This window comes from Ambystoma mexicanum, chromosome 5q (assembly GCF_040938575.1).
Source record: "Ambystoma mexicanum isolate Mex_15411 chromosome 5q, UKY_AmexF1_1, whole genome shotgun sequence".
NCBI classification, from domain to species: Eukaryota; Metazoa; Chordata; class Amphibia; order Caudata; family Ambystomatidae; genus Ambystoma; species Ambystoma mexicanum.
The window spans coordinates 1,241,957,052-1,241,977,100 of record NC_090933.1 but is presented as its reverse complement, the minus strand read 5'-3'; the positions used below and the strand labels follow the sequence as shown (position 1 = coordinate 1,241,977,100).

Genomic DNA, 20,049 nt, shown 5'->3' with positions numbered 1-20,049 from the left:
TGGAATTGAACACCACACCTCAAAGTGGATTGTGGGACACAGCTCCAGTCTGAGGAAAATCATTGGAAGGGTTTAGGTCTAATACGCCAGTAGGGGAACAGGATAGTCGCTATTATAAATTATTCTTAGATAGTAGACAACATTGATATGCAAAGTCTATCTGCTGAAAACTATCCGGGCAAACCAGAAAAGTAGAGCGTTCGATGAGGAAACAGAGCCATTCTTCCTGCACGTGTATGTGGCATGGAATGGGGGGCAGGGAGGGCTGGCGGCTAGATCAGGGTGCATGCAGAATCTACCCACCAGTCACACAATAGACAATTAGAGCACGTCGGCTCTCATTAAGTTCACGCCGATCAAGAGGGATTTAAGTATCTCAGGCTCAATACAATCAGAGGAAAAAGGGGTCAGGGGCTTAGGGAGCACACAGGCTGGTCATACTTACTCCTCGCCAGCATACACCGCCTCGGCCTCCGGAGAGCTAGAATTAGTGTGGAAAAGCAGTTACCACGCTTAGGCTAATGAGATTTGTGTCCAATGCACATACGGAAGAAGACACGAAGGCCCCTTGTGTTGGTCCACAAAGAAGCAGGGTTAACATAGGGCACTTCCAGGGAATAAACAGCATGAAACAAGGCAACCTTTCTATGATTCACAGGGAACTCTCCGCGCTAATCAGACCCTATGCTTTGCGCTATTGGACTTTACGGGAGCGGTCATTAATCCGCCATGCCTGGGACTGAGCGGAACCAGCAAAGCCGTGTGTGAGTTCCTCTACACATACCCCAATGGTGAAGACCCTATGAAGGATCAGTGGCGCTTAGGTGCACATGACACTATAAGATGACCAGGATTGTGGAAACTGTAAGGGAAGGCAGCTAACATGACCCCTGAAGCAGGAAGACTAGAAGTTGTGTCTCTGCGATTTGAGAGAAGGTGGACCTTTCTCCAAAGAGCAGCAGACCCTTTACAAGTACCAAATGTCCTAGAGGCCACGCACTACATGCGGGTCCTCCCAAGTGTGCCTCAAACATCTTCCATTATTACAGAACGCTCAGCCCCTATTATAACTAACACCCCTATGCCTAGTAACCCAAATACTGAGGGGGGGCCCCCTGCATCCCAGTCAAATCTAGGCTCAGCCTCAAACTCTGTACTCTTGCCCATAAGACTGCATATGGAAATTGCACATCACACCCCAAAGGCCACTTTAAAAAGTATACCCTGACCCGTTAACTAAGATCCGATCTTCAAAATACTGTGCTGCTTCATACATGTAAGCACATGTCCGGCCTTGGACACGGTTTCTGGCGGGAAAAACATTTGAATTCTCGACTTGAAAATGTATGCAACATCAATACGCGCTTTTCATTTCGAAATACATTCATTAAAACTCTGTTCCACTTATCTAATATTCATGTACCCCTTCATATGCATATTATGGGATGTTGGATTGTCTGCTTAGTTGCCTTTGGGCAGCAGTGCTGAATGAGCAACCCAAATACAATGACCCTTCGCAGCATCCCCGAGTAGTAGGTGCTCTCTATACAACTTTAGGATCAGTGGAGTAGAAGGCAGATTTCATCAGAGAAGCCAAGGATGGGGGCGGGGGGGTTCAGTGGAAAGAGCATCTAATTGGCCCCTACAAGAAAGGACCCTGTGTTTGTTTAACCTATTTACATGTTTACATTACCCACACGTACAGTTGACAACGTGCTTTTTCGACATTCCACTAATAGTGAAATCAGGCACCCTGGCAGAAGACTCGGTCAGAAGCTTGGCTGTGCACGAGGCTATCGAAACCTGCCCAATGTGATCAGACGCCACACTCTGATAACACTATTCAGAAGCACTGAGAATCGGGACAGCACAATATTTAAAGAAAGCGCCACTCTGATCAAGCAACGCCATCTTGACTTGGGCTTCCGCTTCTTCAAAGTGAGGCATGATCTGCTCCTCAGCAGGCCTCATTGCAGCCACCCTGGCTCCGGACTGTGATTAGAAACAATCTGCTCCAGCCTGCTTCACTGCAAACCATCTGCTCCTCCCATTTCCAAAATGGTTGCAGGAGAAGATCATGCACTGCTGGGGAGCGATTGAAATCTGCATAACTCCTCCTACTCAATCCTCCATTGGCCCAATTCGAGTCCCTTTAATGCGGTCCACCATAGTTAAAGGCGGGCTTGCCTGGCATCCAGGGCTCTGGCTTCTGTACGGACTGCCTCTTCTTAAATAAAGCCATTCAGTTTGGAAAGATCTGGAGTCCAAATCCAGGTGCTCACCTCATCGCCTCTCTTGACCCCGCCTCGTGGTGAGCATCGTGGGCACCAGGGCAAATCCACCACCACTGTTGCATCGAAGGCCCAAAAAAGCAGGCACAGGATAAGCTAGAGTTAACAAGACAGGTTTCATATGTATTTCTTTGCAAAGGCTACTCCCATTAAAGGGATTCAGGAGATGGCACCAGACTGCGCACTGTAGCCAACGGGCGCACGCGGCCGGGCCAAGGCTGCAGATGCTGACTCGACAACCATTAAGGGATTCCCAACAACCCAGACCTTAAAAACTGAAGAAAGTTCCTGGAGAGATATATCAGCGACAAAAAGATTATGATTTTGTTTAGGTGGCTGTTCCCCAATGACAGATAGTATATGTTCCTGAACGACAACTTCTCAATGGACTATATACAGGGTGCAACAGTCTGTCACATTTGCTGGAAGCAATGGTGGTCCGGGAGGTTGCAGTTTTGAGCCATCCTTTACATCGGATCTGTGAGTGGCACCACTATTGTTTGCATTGATGTGCAAATTTGCCGGATACAGGAACACAATCCTGCTGCTGTTATCTTTCACCACCAGCTAGCCTGGTTTCCGCCAATAACGCAGTCAACCAGGAGCCCCTCCTTATCAGCCCCCCTGCAGCCCTCCCTGTGGCCGCGCTGGGATCGATAGCAGAATGGTCGGCCATCTCACCTGTCGTTCTGGTAAACATCCACAGAGCTGTTCAGCTCCTCCAGCTCCTCCTTCAGCAGCTGCAGGTTCGAGTTCACGTAGCTCAGCTCCAAGGCCACCGTTTCCTTCACCTTGTGGTTGGTGGTGGCTCTAAAAATGAAAGAAAATGGAATTCATTTACAAACTAAGAAGGTTCTTTTTTTGGTAAATAACGGAATCAATTGTACTGTTCAACATATCTGAAAATGAAAGCCAACAGAGACTCCGTTGCAAGGTAGACTATTGAAACATAGACCTTTGGCTGCCAGCACCCAAACTCCAGCTAGCCTCAGAGACTGCATCCAGGACCCCGAGACTGCAGCCAGATTCCTCCTACCCCTTCCGGAGACTGCATCCAGCCCCAGAGACTGCATCCAGACTCCCCCTACCCCCACCCGAGACTGCAGCTAGCCCCAGAGACTGCATCCAGGACCCCAAGACTGTAGCCAGATTCCCCCTACCCCCACCTGAGACTGCAGCTAGGACCCCGACACTGCAGCCGGGACCCCGACACTGCAGCCAGAAAACCCCCTCCACACACCCCCACCCGAAACTGCAGCCAATGCCCCCCCCACCCGAAACTGCAGCTAGGAAGCCCCCCCCCCACCCCACGCGAGGCTGCAGCCAGGACCCCCCACCTGAGACTGCAGCCAGGACCCTCCCCACACCTCCACCCGAGACTGCAGCCAGGAACCTCCTTCCACCCCACCCGAGACTGCAGCCAGGACCCCCAAGACAACAGCCAGGACCCAAAGTGACCACAAGAAGAGTACGATGCCAGATAAGAGGCTAATCAGAGGTTGAGATGTCCACCAAGACATAGAGATGGGCGAAAGCAGCAATTTCCTGAATTCCACACAGACAACACACCCATCACACAGGCGAGAGAGAGACAGAGACAGAGAGAGAGGTCCCATGCAGGCCAGAATTGATGGGATACACGACAGGACATCTGCCCGGTGCAGGTGAGCCTGTGGGAAGATGCTTTACCTGGTGATTCGGCCCACAAATGACTGCCACAGCAGTGCCAGGCCTTAATCTGACCCCTACCAGAAGCCGCAAAGATCACAGTATTGACAGTATGTAGGGGGCGGGGGTGGGTATAATGGTGAAAGAAACAATGGCAGGCCTATTCACAGCTCTTTGATACCTCTCCCATTCGCAAGGCATGCCACACTATAACCCAGCATCCCTATCTTATGGATTCACATGCTGCTGTTGAATCTTCCTATGCACATGGTATTCAGTCTCTTTACCGCTGAAATGTCCCCATACATTTAATTTTTAAACGTTTTCACAGCAAATTTGCAGCAAAAAAACAGTTTAAAAAAAAGTAAAAAACAATTCGTAGTCAAAAATACTGCACAGAAAAGCCAAGAGTAACAACACACAGAACCTATACTTCAGAGCACTAAACATTAAACAGAAAACAGCATTAATTTTAGAGCTCGATCATCTTTGTGGTGTTGCCCTTTAAGGGTACGCACGCGACGGAGTGACGTGCACTCCGTCGCGTGCGCTGTTAAATAAACGGGGCGTTCCCGGTGACATCACAATCACCGGGGAGCCCACACTGGAAGCACTCCTGTCTCCGTGTCTCTCTGTCACGGGGGGTGGGGGGCTCACGGACGGCGGCAACCGGAGGCCGCCAACAGTGGCGACGAAGCCTGGATCGCTTCCTGGAACAGGCGGAGACGTTCGTTGGGAGCGGAGATGATCACATGTGACCGCCCCAGCGAATTCTGACCGCGGAGAAGGAAGCGACGCACGCGGCCGGCGGCCATTTTGATGAACAGGCCTCGGAGACTCACGGCTTCATAACGAAGCGTCGGTGAGCCATCCGGACTCAATTTTTGGAAATTCCAGCGGCGGATGATCGCTGGAGGCAATAAATGTCATTTGCAGAATGACTCATTGACACTTTCACTGTTTTCTCACCGAGGAGATGGGTGAGACTCCATGGGAAACCTGCTGAACATATTGGGGGCCTTTTCCCCTGCTCAATTCTCGACACTTCATGGTCTGTTGGCTGGCTGGAGTGGAAATTCTGCGGAGAGCGCGCCTGGTGAGAGGCAGACTTCGAACCTGACTGCTGGTGGTGAGTTGCGGCCCCATTCATTATAACTTCTGGGGTGCCTGTGCGCTGTCCACCATGAGTCAAGCTGCTGCAGCTGCTGCTGCTGCTCCTGCGCCTCCGCCTGCACCCTCGTCGAAACCACCTGGGTCCCTACAGCCAATGCCTGAGTTTGATATCTCGGGTGCTCCTTCAAGTCTGGGACAGAGGTGGAAGATGTGGATGGATAGACTGGAGATGTACTTCAGGGCCACGATGGAGACAAGTGATGACGGCAAGCTGGCCACTCTCCTGTACTCCGCTGGTCCAGCAGTGCATGAGGTGTTTCTGTCCCTGCAGCCGGTGGATGGGTCGTTTGCGGCGGCTAAGGAGGCTCTCCATAATCATTTTCTGCCGATGGCCAATGCGGACTATGAACGTTTTCTCATGGGAATGGCTCGACAAAAGGATGACGAGACTCTGGATGTGTTCTATGGGCGGCTGCGGAGGTTGGCAGCGCCATGTGCGTGGAACGACCCTGAGGTGATGATTCGCAACCAACTTATTCAGGGGTGTGTCTCGGGGAAACTGAGGCGCCAGATACTGCGCGAGCCTGGGATCACCCTTCCCCGCATCCTAGAGTTGGGAAGGTGCCACGAAGTATCGGAACTGCGGGCGACCAGGATGGAAGCTAGTGCCCGCCCAGGCAGGGTGGAAGAGGTCTGCGCGGTCGGCAGAGGCCGCGGATCGAGGCGCCCCATGAACACCCAGAGCCCGCGCCCGCCAGGGACGACTTCCTCGTGCCCGAACTGTGGGTATGATCTCCCGCACCCAGCTGAATGCCCGGCGACTGGGGTTAAGTGCGGTAGATGCGGTGGCGCTGACCATTTCGCCAGAATGTGCAGGTCGCCAGCTCCCAAGATAGTGCCGAGGGGGCCAGTTCGAGCCGGCTTCTTCCGACCCCAAAGGACGTCCAACGTTGCTCAGGTAGACCAGGGTGGAGAAGGGACTCCTCAGGAAGGAGAAGAAGAGGAAGAGGATGAGGAAAACGTGTTTTTCGTGTCCAGCGTGAGCATGCTGAAATCCCGCTCCAAGAGACAGCCCAGGTGCAATGTACTTGTCAATGGAGACTCTGTCCCGATGCTAGTGGACACTGGTGCGTCCGTGAATGTGATGGCCAGGCAGCATTATGATACCATGCAGGCCCCACCCACGCTGACCGCGCCGAGAGCCCGTATATTCGCATTCGGCGGGGATCAGCCCTTGCCTCTGGATGGAGTATTCGTGGCTGATGTTCAGTATGGTGACTCAGACATTCGGGCCAGATTCTATGTCACACCAGTGAGCGACAACACCTTGCTTTGCTGTGCCGCGGCTGAGGCACTGGGAATTGTCACATTCGCCTACTCAGTATACTTGGAAGACATTCAGGTACTCCTGGCCAAACATGGCGCACTGTTTGAAGGCATCGGTCAGCTGGTGGGTGAGCCGGTACGACTCCACATCGATGAATCGATCCAACCTGTGGCGCTGAAACACCGACGAGTGCCGTTTCACCTGAGGGATCTGGTGGATCGAGAGTTGGACAGTCTGGTGGGGCTAGACATCATTGAAAAGGTTGAGGGCCCTACCCCATGGGTGTCTCCCATTGTCATTGCGCGCAAGCCCAAACAGCCTGAGGCGGTGAGGATCTGTGTGGACATGCGGCTTCCCAATAAGGCCATAAAGAGGGAGCGACACCTAACCCCTACCATCGATGACATTATAGCGGAACTGCAAGGGGCGAAGTTCTTTTCCAAACTTGACTTGAGAGCGGGCTATCATCAGGTGGTCCTGCACCCCGAGTCCCGCTATATAACAACATTTACTACTCATCGGGGGCTTTACCGCTACAAGAGGTTGAGTTTCGGGGTGTCCTCCGCGGCGGAGGTCTTCCAAAACATCATAAGAGGGGCATTAGCAGATCTGGATGGAGTCCTTAACATCAGTGACGACATTTTGGTGTATGCGAAATCGGAGACCGAGCATCTGGCACGCATGGCCAAGACCTTTGAACGACTGCGCTCGCTGGGCCTCACCCTGCACAAGGACAAGTGCGAGTTTCTGAAAACGACGATCGAATTCTTTGGGTTCCTTTTCAAGGCGGATGGGGTGTCGCCGGATCCACGCAAAGTGAAGGACATAAAAGAGGCGCGTCCTCCAGAGAATGTTGCAGAGGTGAGGAGTTTTCTGGGCATGGTTACTTACTGTGGCCGTTTCATTAGGAACCTGGCATCCCGCTCAGAGCCATTGAGATCGCTCACGAAGAAGGACGTCACCTGGCACTGGGGCCCCCTTGAGCAGGCGGCATTCGACGACATAAAAGGGGCGTTGGAAGACACCATGGCGTTCTTCGACCCGAGCCTGCAGACGGAGATCGTGGTGGACGCCAGCCCGTACGGACTGGGGGCGGTTCTCACACAAGTGGGGAAGGATCAGGAAGTTCGACCCATAGCATATGCCAGTAAAGCGCTTTCCGACACCGAGCAAAGATACTCTCAGATTGAGAGGGAAGCCCTGGCGGTGCTGTGGGGTTGCCGACATTTCCGCCTCTACATTCTGGGGCGCCCAGTGACTGTGGTCACGGACCACAAGCCGTTGTTGCCGATCATGGCGGGCTCATCATCCCGTCCACCAGTGAGAATTGAGCGCTGGATGCTCGCTTTGCTCGAGTATGGAGTGTCATTGATATATCGCCCCGGGGCTAACAACGCGGCGGACTACCTCTCTCGACACCCCAGAGGGGACTCGCAGGACTCTGCATCCGCGGAGGAAGCCGACGAGCACGTCCGCCTAGTCGTGGAGACGGCCACCCCAAACTCCATGCAGGTGGAGGAGCTCGAGGTCGCATCAAAAGGCGACGAATGTTTCGCGATCCTGAAGGAAGCCATGCAGAGGGGCACCTGGAAGACGGTGCTGGAGGCTGTGGAACGCAGGACATGTGAAGCCAGAATGGCCCTCGAGCAGTTGTGGAGAGTGAGAGAAGAACTGACATTCTCGGAGTCGGGGCTGCTACTGAGGGGTGAGAGAATCGTGATACCCCAGGCCAAAGTTGCACAGGTCATCGCACTGGCGCACCAGGGCCACCAAGGCGCGCCCAAAACCAAAGCTCGCCTCCGTCAGAAAGTGTGGTTCCCGGAACTCGAACGGAAGGTGGAGGCGTTTGTGGCGTCGTGCGTATGGTGTCAGGCTGCAGCACCGGCCCAACGTGAACCATCCATCGAAGCGATGCCCAGGGGGACTCGGCCATGGGAAGTGGTGCATGCGGACTCCGGGTCCACGTCGAGGGGCACTCATTTCCTGGTTGTGGTGGACGAGTGGTCTCGATACCCAGAAGTCGAGTTCATAGAGTCTGTCGCGTTTGAGAACGTGGTGGTGGCGCTGGAGAAGATCTTTGCCACCCATGGCCTACCCTCTGTGCTGTGCTCTGACAACGGGGCACCATTCCAGGGCGAGAGCTTTGCTGAGCTCATGAGGGAATATGGCATTCAACATCGGCGGGTCACCCCTCTGGGGCCTCGGGCAAACGGGGAGGCCGAGCGCATGATGCGCACCCTCAACAAGGTATTCAGGATTGCCCATGGCAAGGGCGAGTGCTTACAGAGGGCCCTATATGTTTTCCTGCGGGGATACCGGACCACACCTCACACGTCCACTGGTGTGGCACCGGCGGAGGCGCTGTTCCAGAGGTGCCCGAGAGACGTCATACCGGAGGTGGGGGACAGGGACCCTGCCGTCATTGACAATGAGCAGGTCGAAGAGGAAAGACGAATCAGGACACAGATGGAAAACATCCGGAGGGGTCTCAGACCCCCACACATCGCACTGGGGGATGAGGTGCTAGTGAGGAATCGCCACCCACATGGAAAGCTGTCCCTCACGTATGAACCCGCTCCCTTAGATGTCGTGGCGGTCAAGGGTTCTATGGTAACAGCCTCTGACGGGACATCGTCTGTCACCAGGAATGCCTCGTTCTTCAGGAGAATTGGCGACCCCAGGGTGGACAACCCGGACGACCGCGAGGGCGAAGGTGCCTTGGATGAAGGTGGGGGAGAAGGACCCGCGGTGGACTCTCCCGCTCGAGGCAGACCCGGTCAAGAGACACCGGCCAGGGACGCTGGCAGGAGGTACCCCCTGAGAACAGGGCGTGGGAAACCTGCCCGTCTCACAGACTATATTACGGACTGAGCTGGCATGGCTGACCGGGGTTAAGTGGTCAGGTCAAGACAGGTACCCGAGGGGGATCCAGGGTGGCTGTTAATAAATGGGGGTTCGTTTGGGGAACTGATAGAGTGGTGTGTTCATAAATGTGTGATAGTTTAGTCCCTCCTGTTTCCAATTTGTTGTTATGGAAAAGGAGGAGTGTGGCGTTGCCCTTTAAGGGTACGCACGCGACGGAGTGACGTGCACTCCGTCGCGTGCGCTGTTAAATAAACGGGGCGTTCCCGGTGACATCACAATCACCGGGGAGCCCACACTGGAAGCACTCCTGTCTCCGTGTCTCTCTGTCACGGGGGGTGGGGGGCTCACGGACGGCGGCAACCGGAGGCCGCCAACAATCTTCATCCCAGGCCATCTATACATCCTGACCAAGGAGGCAGCGGCCCCCTTGGTCCTGCGCCAGATGCCATCTTCAGAATATGGCAATGCAGGGAAAGTGCCGGGCACTCAGCCTCATTCGGGGGGGTTTGGCATGTGGATGGCATGTGAATCTGTGGAGGATACCAACCCTTCAGAATATGCCAATGCATGGAAGGTACCCAGCACTCGGCCTCATACAGGGTTTGGCATGCGGACCGCATGTGAATCAGTGGAGGATACCAACCCTGGTTCCAGGTAAGTCACTTTTACTTCTCCAGCGCCTTGAAAGACTCGCTGTTGAAAAGATTACGAAGCACCTAAGCAAGTATAAGTGTTAGATCTGTGCGCCCAATATTCTTTATTAAGTGTATTTGCCCATATGTGGGCACGTGTTTCCACCGTGCGTGGGTCTTTTTCAAAACATGGCTATTGTATTCATATTTAAAATGACAAAACCTGATGTCATCAGCCACATCAGATAAGGCCATATTCTTCAGGCCAAGGAAAATGGTAAGTAAACCGCATTCAAACAAAAAACAAAATTCGAAATGCACCAATTGCCAGTTTAGGTGGCCACTGTTGGAGAAAAAACACAATACAGTAGTCAGGCTTACATTCAGGGTCTCTAATTAGTAGAGTGGCCGAGCAGTCCAAACCTATTTCTCGGGAGGTGGACTGAAGTGATTAAATGGTACAGTACACACTTTATATTAATACAACATGAGAGAATATCCAGACACTATAGTTTTATAAGAATATGATTTCATACAAGAAAAGGCAAGAGAAAATCACTACAAAAATCAATACATTTACAGTAAACTTTGTAAAATAAAAGATGCCATAACGTGACAAGTAAGTGAAAGCCTTTTGAGAAGAGGTTTCCGAGTTCACAAAAAGTCTTCCCAAGAGGCGACAGGTCAGTAGCAAGTAAGTAACACACTTTCCCCATCCAGCCCAGAAATGTTGAAGAGACCAAGGGAGACAGACACCTTGAGCAGATTTGGCTCAGTATTTTGACGGTTACCTTCTGCAAAAGGGTCCCTAGGAGCAGTTTCTGGCATTCCAGAGGAGTAAACCCAAAGAAGACCCCTGATGATGAAGAAGGGGCTCAGGGATGATAAAACCAATGAAAATATTACTCCCCAGCCGAACTGGAAATTCAGGAGGGCACTACCCTGGGACCATAAAAAGCAGTTCTGCAGCAGTGGTTTGACAGATTCCAGTGGCGGTCACTATGCACGTTGTTTATATGATATGATATGATCGGTTATTTATAATGTGCTTAATACCCACAAGTTTCTAAGTGCGGACCCGGGGATCGAACCTGTGGTGCTCCGTGTCGTCTTGCTTCCAAGGCGAGCATGTTGCCCCTGAGCTATCCTCCCGAGACAGTTTGGCAACTACCTCAGGTTCCAGTGACAACACTGGTGGGGAAGGGACCCCCCCCCAAAGCTCCAGGGAAGGATTATTATTCACGATTCATTGATTTTGAGGTCGAGGGTTCAAGCCAGAGGCAATGAAAGGTGGAGATGCTGTGATCAGCAGTAGTCGTGCATGGAAGGTTTCCACGTGGTCCACGTGCACAGGATTCAGCGGCTTGAGAAGACCACAAGGGAGGACGAATATTGGAGAAAAGCTTGCAAAGTCACACCAGAGAGAAGCCAGTCAGGTTTGGCGGTGCAGTTGCAGGATCAAAGTCAGCAAAGGCTTGTGGATCTTCCCAGCTACGGGAGAACCAGGGTGCTTGCTTGATGTCCTGGGATGAAGAGTGTCTGGACAGTTCAGCACGCAGAGTATGAACAGTCCTAACAGTGAAAGAGCACCCGCTTCTGGATCCAGTAATGCATGCATGGCCTGAGTTTAAGAAAGACGAGGCCTTCGAGAAGGATCTGTGACGAGGCCTTCGAGAAGGATCTGTGATTCAGTTGGCCCACCGGATCAGGGGGGGCGCAATGTCACAGATGATTCCTTCTGGACTTCTGGAGAGGAAGAGCTTCACCGTCAGATTCAGTAGAACATCAAAGAGAGATGGCGTACAGCTTTGATTTCAGGAACTCCGATACAGAGATCCAGCAGTAGAAAGGTTGTGTGGGTAAGGGGGGCCTGATTTTGATCCCCCTCAGGAGGCAGTGAATGAAAATTACAACAAATCACACAGCAAGAATCTTTTAGAGTGGTGGCAGGGCCGGTGCAAGGAATTTTGCCACCCTAGGCAAACTGTCAGATTGCCGCTCCCACTCCAGATTCTAACCGTTCTCAATCAACCGTCCTCCCACCAACCCCCGCCCCCCCCCACAGCCTTGTGTTCACGAGATGTGTATTGCCATGCAGGAGGAGGTGACTTCTAGGCCAGCATGCATAAAAAGAAATCAACAAACGAATGTGGGGCAGCTCAAAACAGCAGCTCCAGGTGCCCTGACAGATTTGGCACCATACCACGAAAACAAAAGAAACAAGCATTGGCAATGCCAATGGTTTGGGCCTTTTTATAGACATGGGAAAGGCATTTGCCAGGCACTGCTGTAGTGGTATAAACTGGCCATTGATGGTAGCAGGTGCAAATGGTGCGGCTACCTGAGCATATAACTGCAGTGCCTGGAAAATGCCTAGTACCTATATACAAGTCAAAACTGTTGTCTTTGCCAAGGCTTGTTTTAACAGGACTTCAGTGAAGGACACCGTAGTGCTTATAAATTGAGTGGATGTGGGCAGGCCTGGTAAGACATTCTTATTATATCAGTATCATGTACAGCTCAAATTAAGTGAATAACTCTCAGAAGACTGCTTTCAAAAAACATTTGCAGCCACTACAAGTACAAAGTTGTATGGTAAGGCTTGACTAAAGCCACGCTCAAAGTCATGGTATGGTATAATAATGTTTATTTATAAAGCGCCTATACACAAGGCAAGTGCTTCAAAGCGCTCAAGGAGGGTGGGAACATGGGGACAAAACAGTCGTTCGGAGCCCTTGAAATTCTGAGACGATAATAGTCTTCACAGGCAGAGTAAGTGCAAATAACACAATTAACAGGTGAGACACAGTAAATAGGCCTGCCGACGATTCTGCAGTTTTACCTTAATGGGGGTAGACAGGGGAGAACAGACAGACCATCTTCAAACACGGTGCATTCGGATCGTGGAAGTGCACAGACAGTTCCAGGGGGGGGTCCAAGTGCACCCAGTCGGTGGATACTAGGGTAAGTGCAGAGAGAGCCACTTTCTTGGGTCCTTTATCAAGTGCATTGAGGGTGGGTGAGTGCAGGGCGCTGAGGCAAGGGCAAGAGAGGACTGGTGGGGTGCCAGGGACCTGTGAGACTTTGAGGTACACCAGGCGGCCAGTCAGCAAGCTGTAGAGAAAAGGAGGGAGAGAGGGAGAGAGAAGAAAGATCAGAAAAGGAAGGTTTTAAGGAGTTTCCGGAATTTAAGGAGATCAGGCTCAAGACGGAGGGTGGCAGGGGGCTATTGCAGAGGGAGGCCCCTGCTGAGGATAAGTATCTCCATCCAAATCACTGCTTGGAGAACCGGCTCATTCGCAGAAAGTTGGAGGTAGATGAGTGGAGGACTCGGGAGGGACAGTATTTAGGGAGGCAACGTTGCAGATAGGTAGATTCAAGGCTCCAGAAAGCCTCGTGGACAATGCAGAGGGTCTTCAACTTGATCCTTGCAGCCACGGGGAGCAAGTGGAGGGATTTCAGTGCCGTAGAGATGCGGTCCCTTAGCTTGAGGTCAAGGATAAGTCTTGCGCTTCTGTTCTGGATGAGTTGCAGAGGGCGCAGGGCCGAAGCAGGGAGGTTGAGGAAGAGGCTGTTGCAGTAGTCCAACCTAGAGAGAAACAGGGCTCTGGAGACAGAGAGCCGCTGGGGGAAAGTGAGAAAAGGTAGAGTACCTCTGAGGAGGTCTAGCTGATAGTTAGACTTTTAAGCGACGTCAGAAATGTGAGAGGAGATGGACAGAGTGGAGTTGAAGATCACTCCAAGGTTTTTAGCCTTGCAGGTGGGTGCAGGCACAGGGCCAAGGGAGGCCGGCCAGAGTGAAAGTAGGAAGGCGGGAGCAGAGGTGACTGAGTAGCAGACAGACAGTCGGATATGAGCGAGGAGTACAAGGCGACTGAGGGTAGCCTGAAAGATAGTTGTGTGTCATACGCGTAGCACTGGAAGTTAGAGGTGAAAGTGGCAATCACACGTGCCGAGGCAGCCATATCGACGTTGAAGAACCAGGGGGATAAGTTAGATCCCTGAGGTATGCCACAAGTTGAGAGAGCGATAGTTGAGAGAAAGGCTCCGAGTTCCACCTGGGATGGGCGTTGGAGAGAAAGGAGGTTAACCACACCAGAGCCTGAACTGTGATTCCCAGGGTGTCACAGAGCCGTGCAATCAGGATGTTGTGGTTAACTGTATCAAAGGCAGAGGAGAGGTCAAGGGAAATGAGGACAGAGGGAGTCTTAGTGTCAAATTTGAGAGCAGTTCTTCACATGTGTTCAGAAGAGCAGTTTCCGTGCTTCTGGATACTCTAAAACCGACTGATGGTCGTAGAAGCACCCAAAAGATTCAATGTGGAGGGTCAGCTGTGAGATAGCCAACTTCTCCAGCAGTTTGCCCAAGAAAGGAGTGATAGAGATCGGGCGGTAGTTTGCCAGAATGGAGGGGTCGACAGAAGGTTTCTTGAGCAGAGGGTGCACAAGGGAGTCCTTAAGAGCCATTGGGAAAACTCCAGTGGAAAAGGAGATTACAGAGATCAGCCAAGGCTCGGGCGAGGGAGTCAATGTCGTCCTTAATGGTTTCGGAGGGGCGGGGCAACCTGTTTGGATGAGGCCTTCATGGACCGGACTTGTCTGGCGACCTCAGCGGGTGAGACGGGTGAGAGGGAAGAGAGGGGAAGTGGTGGGGGGGGGGGGGCAAAAGAGGCTCCAGTGTAGGTGTATGTTGTGGTGTGGAAGGGAGGGAGGAAAGGATGTCTTCGGTTTTTGTGATGAAGTGTGCAGCCAGGGCCGAGACAAGGTCCTGGGTGGGTGTGACAGAAGAAGAGGCTGCTTCAGAATTGGCCAGTTCCTTACAGACTGAAAAGGTTGGCGGTGTTGCTTGATACCACGGAGATGCAGGCTTGAATAAGGGGTATTTTCTTGGTGCGGATGAAGAATCGATATCACCTTTGAAGGAGGCGGCAGGCCAGTTTGCCAGAGGGTTCGCCCGACAAATTCCATTTCCGCTCAGCTGCCCTACACTTGCGTTTTAGGGCTGCCAGATCGGAGTCGTACCAAGAGTTGCACTTTTTGGGAGACTTCAGATGGACCCTCATGACATGACATGACATTTTGTAAAGCTCAGGCAATATTATGTTACCACAGGTTGACAGAGCCTTTGAGCCACATATGGAAGTACTGTGGTTTAGGCGGACCTGGAGCGCTCGCTCCTGGGAAGCAAGCGGTAGAGCCACCCACACTGAGTGAGGACTGCAGTCTGCAGGGGGGCCGTAGGCTCCATGCTGGCCACTGCCCCCCACAGTAGTTCCGCTCTCAGCCCCTGATGCCCTGCGCCTCCAGCCATGGAGCCCCAGGGACGGGTGACGGCGCTGAGCCTGGCACTGGGCCTCGTCTCGCTGGCAGCGACACTGCTCGTCACTGACACACTGCCATCTTCAGCAACCACACCCCAGTTCTCCACCCCCAATCTTGCTGAGACATCTCTCAGGCACTGACTCCGGCTTTGTTGATTTGAATAGTCTGCTTGGGGCTTGATGTGGAACCCATTCTTGAGCCGCCACATAGCCCTTCAATGCAGTTTTTCAGCATGTGTGTTCTACAAGTAAGTAAGCACGTTTAACGTGGGTTTGCAAACCGGTACATCTACTTACTTGGTTGGCAGTGTAGTCGGCACAGCACCTCGGTCCAGGGGTCCTCCTCACCTGTCCTGACTCCTGCGTCGTTGTCGTCGCACTGCACTGTAGCATTCATACCATTGAGTTGACGATCGGATCGGTCAAGGGGGCACTTGTGGTGATTGGTGGCGTGCTAATGCACAGTGCACAGGTGCCAGCGCTGCCACCACGCCCATTCACCCATCGTGACCCTGACCTGGCCCAAGTCCCAACCTTCACTGTGCCACCTGGTCTGCTGCTGCAGCCAGCCTTACTGCAGACAGTAACTAACAGGACCGGTGCTATCACCAGGCAAGGCAGTGGTGTGGGGGTGTTAAAAAAAGCATTTTGCAGCTCTAACATTTCCAACATATAGGCAAGCACCTAACCTTGCCTAGTGATAGCACCGGTGGTGGTCAAGCAATGGCAAACCAAACCTCCAAACTCACCCATGCATTTTAGAAGACTCCCGCAAACCAAGGAAGTGAATCCACACTATCCAAGAAAGGAATCCTCCTGGCCTGGCCGGCCTGCTCTCACCATAGGTCAGCGGATACAGGTGCCACACATTTGGCGAGTCCTCAGCGCTCATTTTAGTCCAAAGGGTAGGACTTTGGTTTATGGTAGCTAAGTGCCATTACCAATTGAGAGAGGTTGCGGTCGATGGATGATATGCAAGTAAGCATCTTCCAAGTCCAGAGTGGTGAGACCATTACTGTTTTGTAGCTGCGGTAGAATCTTCTTCAATGTAAGAAGTCTTGGGAGGATAGCTCAGGGGCAATGCCCTCGCCTTTGAAACAAGACGAGGCGGAGCAACACAGGTTCGATACCCGGGTCCGTGCTTAGAAACCTCTGGGTATTAAGTGTGTTATAAATAACCAATTATTACTTTTATTATAATCATTTGGAAAGACTGGTCCCTGAGAAATCTGTTGAGAAATAGGCAGGGCAGAATGGGGCCCTAGCCTCCCGAATTTTTCTTGGACAGTAATAGCTTGAGTACACCCCTTCATTTCACTGCATGGTAGGTGCGAGTTCCATTGCTTCCGGGAACAAGAACCCCAAGATATTATCTTCTAGAATGCAGAGATGCTCTTCCATCTTGTACACCGGAGGCGTTGTAGGCAGTTCTTGCAATAATTGTAGTATTCGGCCAAACATTAAATAATCCTAGGTTATGTCTTTCACCTGAAGAATGTAAGGGACAGGTGGGTGCCACCAAGAGGTTGCTGAAGGGAGTGGGTGGCTGGGAGATAAGGAACAAGTTACTTACCTGTAACTGTTGTTCTCCAGCGTGGATCTGGCATGGATTCACACGCTCATGAATATTCCCCGTCGTCAGGCTGGGAATCCTTGGTAAAGAAAAAAATCAGTTTCAGTTTCGTTTTTGAACTGTCTTTCTACTAATAACCAATCACTGGTCTCTGGGTCATACTTCCCCCCCAACCAATGACTGCCCTCTACCTAAGCTCCTCCTCTGGCAGCCATCTTCAGATTTGGTAGCACGTAAAGTGGCAGTAGGGCCAAGAGAAGAGCCGCAGAGGGCTTGGAGGGAGAGTTCACATGTGAATCCATGCCAGACCCACGCTGGAGAACAACAGTTACAGGTAAGTAACTTGTTCGTTCTCCAGCATGGGGTCTGGCATGGATTCACATGCTCATGAATACAAGAATACATAGCAGTACACACATGCACAACCACGGAGGTGGCAAGGCTCAACATTAAGCATTTCAACAACTCAACATTAAGCATCTCTTACCTCCTCACCGGGCTCACCTTCAAGCGAACAGGTTGCGCAGCACTGCTTGGCCGACTCTGGAATCCTCCCTGGAATCCCGGTCGACGCAGTAGAATTTCATGAAGGTGTGCGTCAACCTCCACATAGCTGCCCTGCAGATGTCTAGCAGGGGCACATCAGACAGGAAAGCCGTAGTAGCAGCGGTCACTCTGGTCGAATGGGCTCTCGGACAGAAAGGCAACGGACGGTTTGCCAACCGGTGACAGTGCATAATGCAGCCAGAGAGCCATCTGGAAATGGAAGCCTTAGAGAGGGCCTTCCCTTGATTCACAGGGCCAAAGTTCACAAACAGCTGTGATGTCTTCCGAAAACTCTTTGTGCGGTCCACGTAGAACTAGTGCTCTAGCCACATCCAGCGAGTGCAAGTCCTCTCAGCCGGGGACAAAGGCGACGGGAAGAAAACAGGCAACACCAAGGGCTTGTTGAGATGGAAATCTGACGGCACCCTGTGCATGAAGGAGGGGTGCATCCTCAGCACTACCCTCGTCTGGTGGAATGTCAGGTATGGCGGCTTACAGGAGAGGGCCTGGATCTCTCCCACTCATCGTGCAGAGGTAATGGTCACAAGAAACGCTGTCTACCACGATACTTCACGAATGCAAAGGCTCGAATGGCGGCCCCATGAGCCTGGTCAGCACCACACTGAGCTCCCACACTGGGGCCACAGCCTTCACCGACAGGAACGAGCAGAATAGTCCTTTCATGAACTCCTTCACCAGACGGTGAGACCATAGCGACAACCGCCCCTGAGTTCTGGTGTAGCGGGAGATAGCCGCCAGATGAATTTTGATGGAGGCATGCGCCAGCCCCGCCTTGGCCAGCGACAGCAAGTATGGCAGCACTTGAGAGGCCGTAATCCATAGAGGGTTGATCTTCTGTGCACGGCACCAGACAGAGAACCTCTTCCATTTATGTCCATAGCACTTAAGAGTCGATGAAGCCCTGGCCTTGGCAAGTACCTCCTTGCAGTCCGCCGGGATATCGTAGCCTCTGAACTCTAGTGCTGCAGGAGCCAGGCCTGCAGGTTCAGCGATCCTGGGTCGTGGTGCAGGATCGCGCCTCCTTCCCTGGCGAGAAGACCTGCTTCCGCCAGAAGCTTGACTGGAGGGGATGCTGACCTGTCCAGAAGGTCTGGGTACCATAACTGCCTCGGCCATGCCGGTGCGACGAGGATCATCCTGCACCGGGACCGTCTTGCGTTGAATGGTGAGTCGCAGAAGCAACGGCAACGGTGGGATCCATTGAGGAACAGGCCGTCCCAGGGGAAGGAGAATGCATCCCCCATGCTCCCCGGCTGGGGAAACCTGCTGGTGAACCTCCGGCACTTGGTGTTCGTCACCGTTTCAAACAGATCCATCTGGGGATTGCCCCATCATCCGAATAGGAGATCAACTTGATCTTGCCGAAGCTCCCACTCGTGGCAAGAGTGCAGCTCCTTGCTGAGGGAGTCTGCAACAGTGTTCTTCACTCCTGCCAGGTGAAAGGGTACCAGGAACATCCCTTGGGCGACGGCCCAGTGCCACAGATCCTGTGCTTCCTTGGAGAAAGCCGGGGATCTGGTGACCCCCTGCTTCCGGATGTAGAACATCGTGGTGTTGTTGTCGGTGAAGACCCTTAGCACTTTGCCCTTGAGGGACGGAAGGAAGGACCTGAGGGCCCAGAACACGGCCCGAAGCTCCAGGACGTTGATGTGCAGTGACCTCTCCTCCGGGCGCCAAAGGCCTCTTGCGTGGAGATCTCCAGGGAGGAGTCCGTCGTCACCGTCTCCTGATGCGCTGTGGTCTGGAAGTCCATGGCCGCCGCGAGATGCGCGCGGGTGCCCCACCACTGGATTGCTTTCCAGAAAGTCCCATTGAGGGAGATCTTGTCCTCAAAGCTTCCCGCCACTTGTATCCACCGGGCGTCGAGGAACTCCTGCAGCTGCCACATCCGCAACCTGCACAGTCGCATGAGGTAGATGCATGGTGACATCATGCCGAGCAGGGACTTGATGGACCTCACCCTGGCAACTTCCGTGGTCAACAGCCGTTGAACCTTGCCCAGTATGGCCTTTATCCTCTCCTCCGACAGTGAAGCGAGCCGCGTCACCGCGTTGAGCCTGGCTCCCAGGAACAGGGTGTCCTGCGATGGCTCCAAGCAGGACTTTGCATAGTTTATCGAGAACCCCATTTCCGTGAGGAGGCGGACTGGTCCTCGCTGTGTGGTCGACAGCGAGTTCCCTTGACTTCGCTCGGATGAGCCAATCGTCCAGATAGGGGTAGACATGGATCCCCTGCAGGCGCAGCCGCGCCGCCACCGGTGCCAGGCACTTGGTGAAGACCCTTGGTGCCGACTTCAAACCGAAAGGCAGTGCTTTAACCTGATAGTGTCGCCCCTGGACCACGAAGAGCAGACATTTTCGATGTCCTTTGTGTATGGGGATGTGGAAGTATGCATCTTCCAGGTCCAGCAACGACAGGAAGTCCCCTTCTTCCAGCTGTCCTAGCACGTGCTGAAGGGTGACCATCCAGAATTTTTGGGATCTTATGTATTTGTTGAGGCGGCGGAGGTCCAGGATAGGCCGCCAGTCGCCGGTCTTCTTTCGGACGAGGAAGTACCGCAAGTACACTCCGGAGCCCCCGAGTCTCTTCAGGACGAGCTCTATCGTGCCCTTTTCCAGCATTGCTCGTACCTCCAGAAGTAGCTGTGGAATGTGGTTTTCTTTCCTGGCCACCGGTGGAAAGTGGGGACACTT

The 20,049-nt window shown here is 52.8% G+C and overlaps 1 protein-coding gene across 2 annotated transcripts in view; it reads right to left on the bottom strand.

The window, feature by feature from the left end:
• Nucleotides 1-20,049, bottom strand: part of RHPN1 (rhophilin Rho GTPase binding protein 1) — a 366,143-nt gene that overhangs the window by 194,528 nt on the left and 151,566 nt on the right. The window contains exons 3-4 of one of the 2 annotated variants that reach the window (XM_069621751.1): nt 2,973-3,101; nt 446-481 (exon numbers count right to left, since the gene is read on the bottom strand). In XM_069621751.1, the coding sequence (XP_069477852.1) occupies nt 446-481; nt 2,973-3,101 (165 nt within the window). The remainder of the gene's footprint in view (nt 1-445; nt 482-2,972; nt 3,102-20,049) is intronic. The other variant, XM_069621752.1, reaches the window with a different exon arrangement.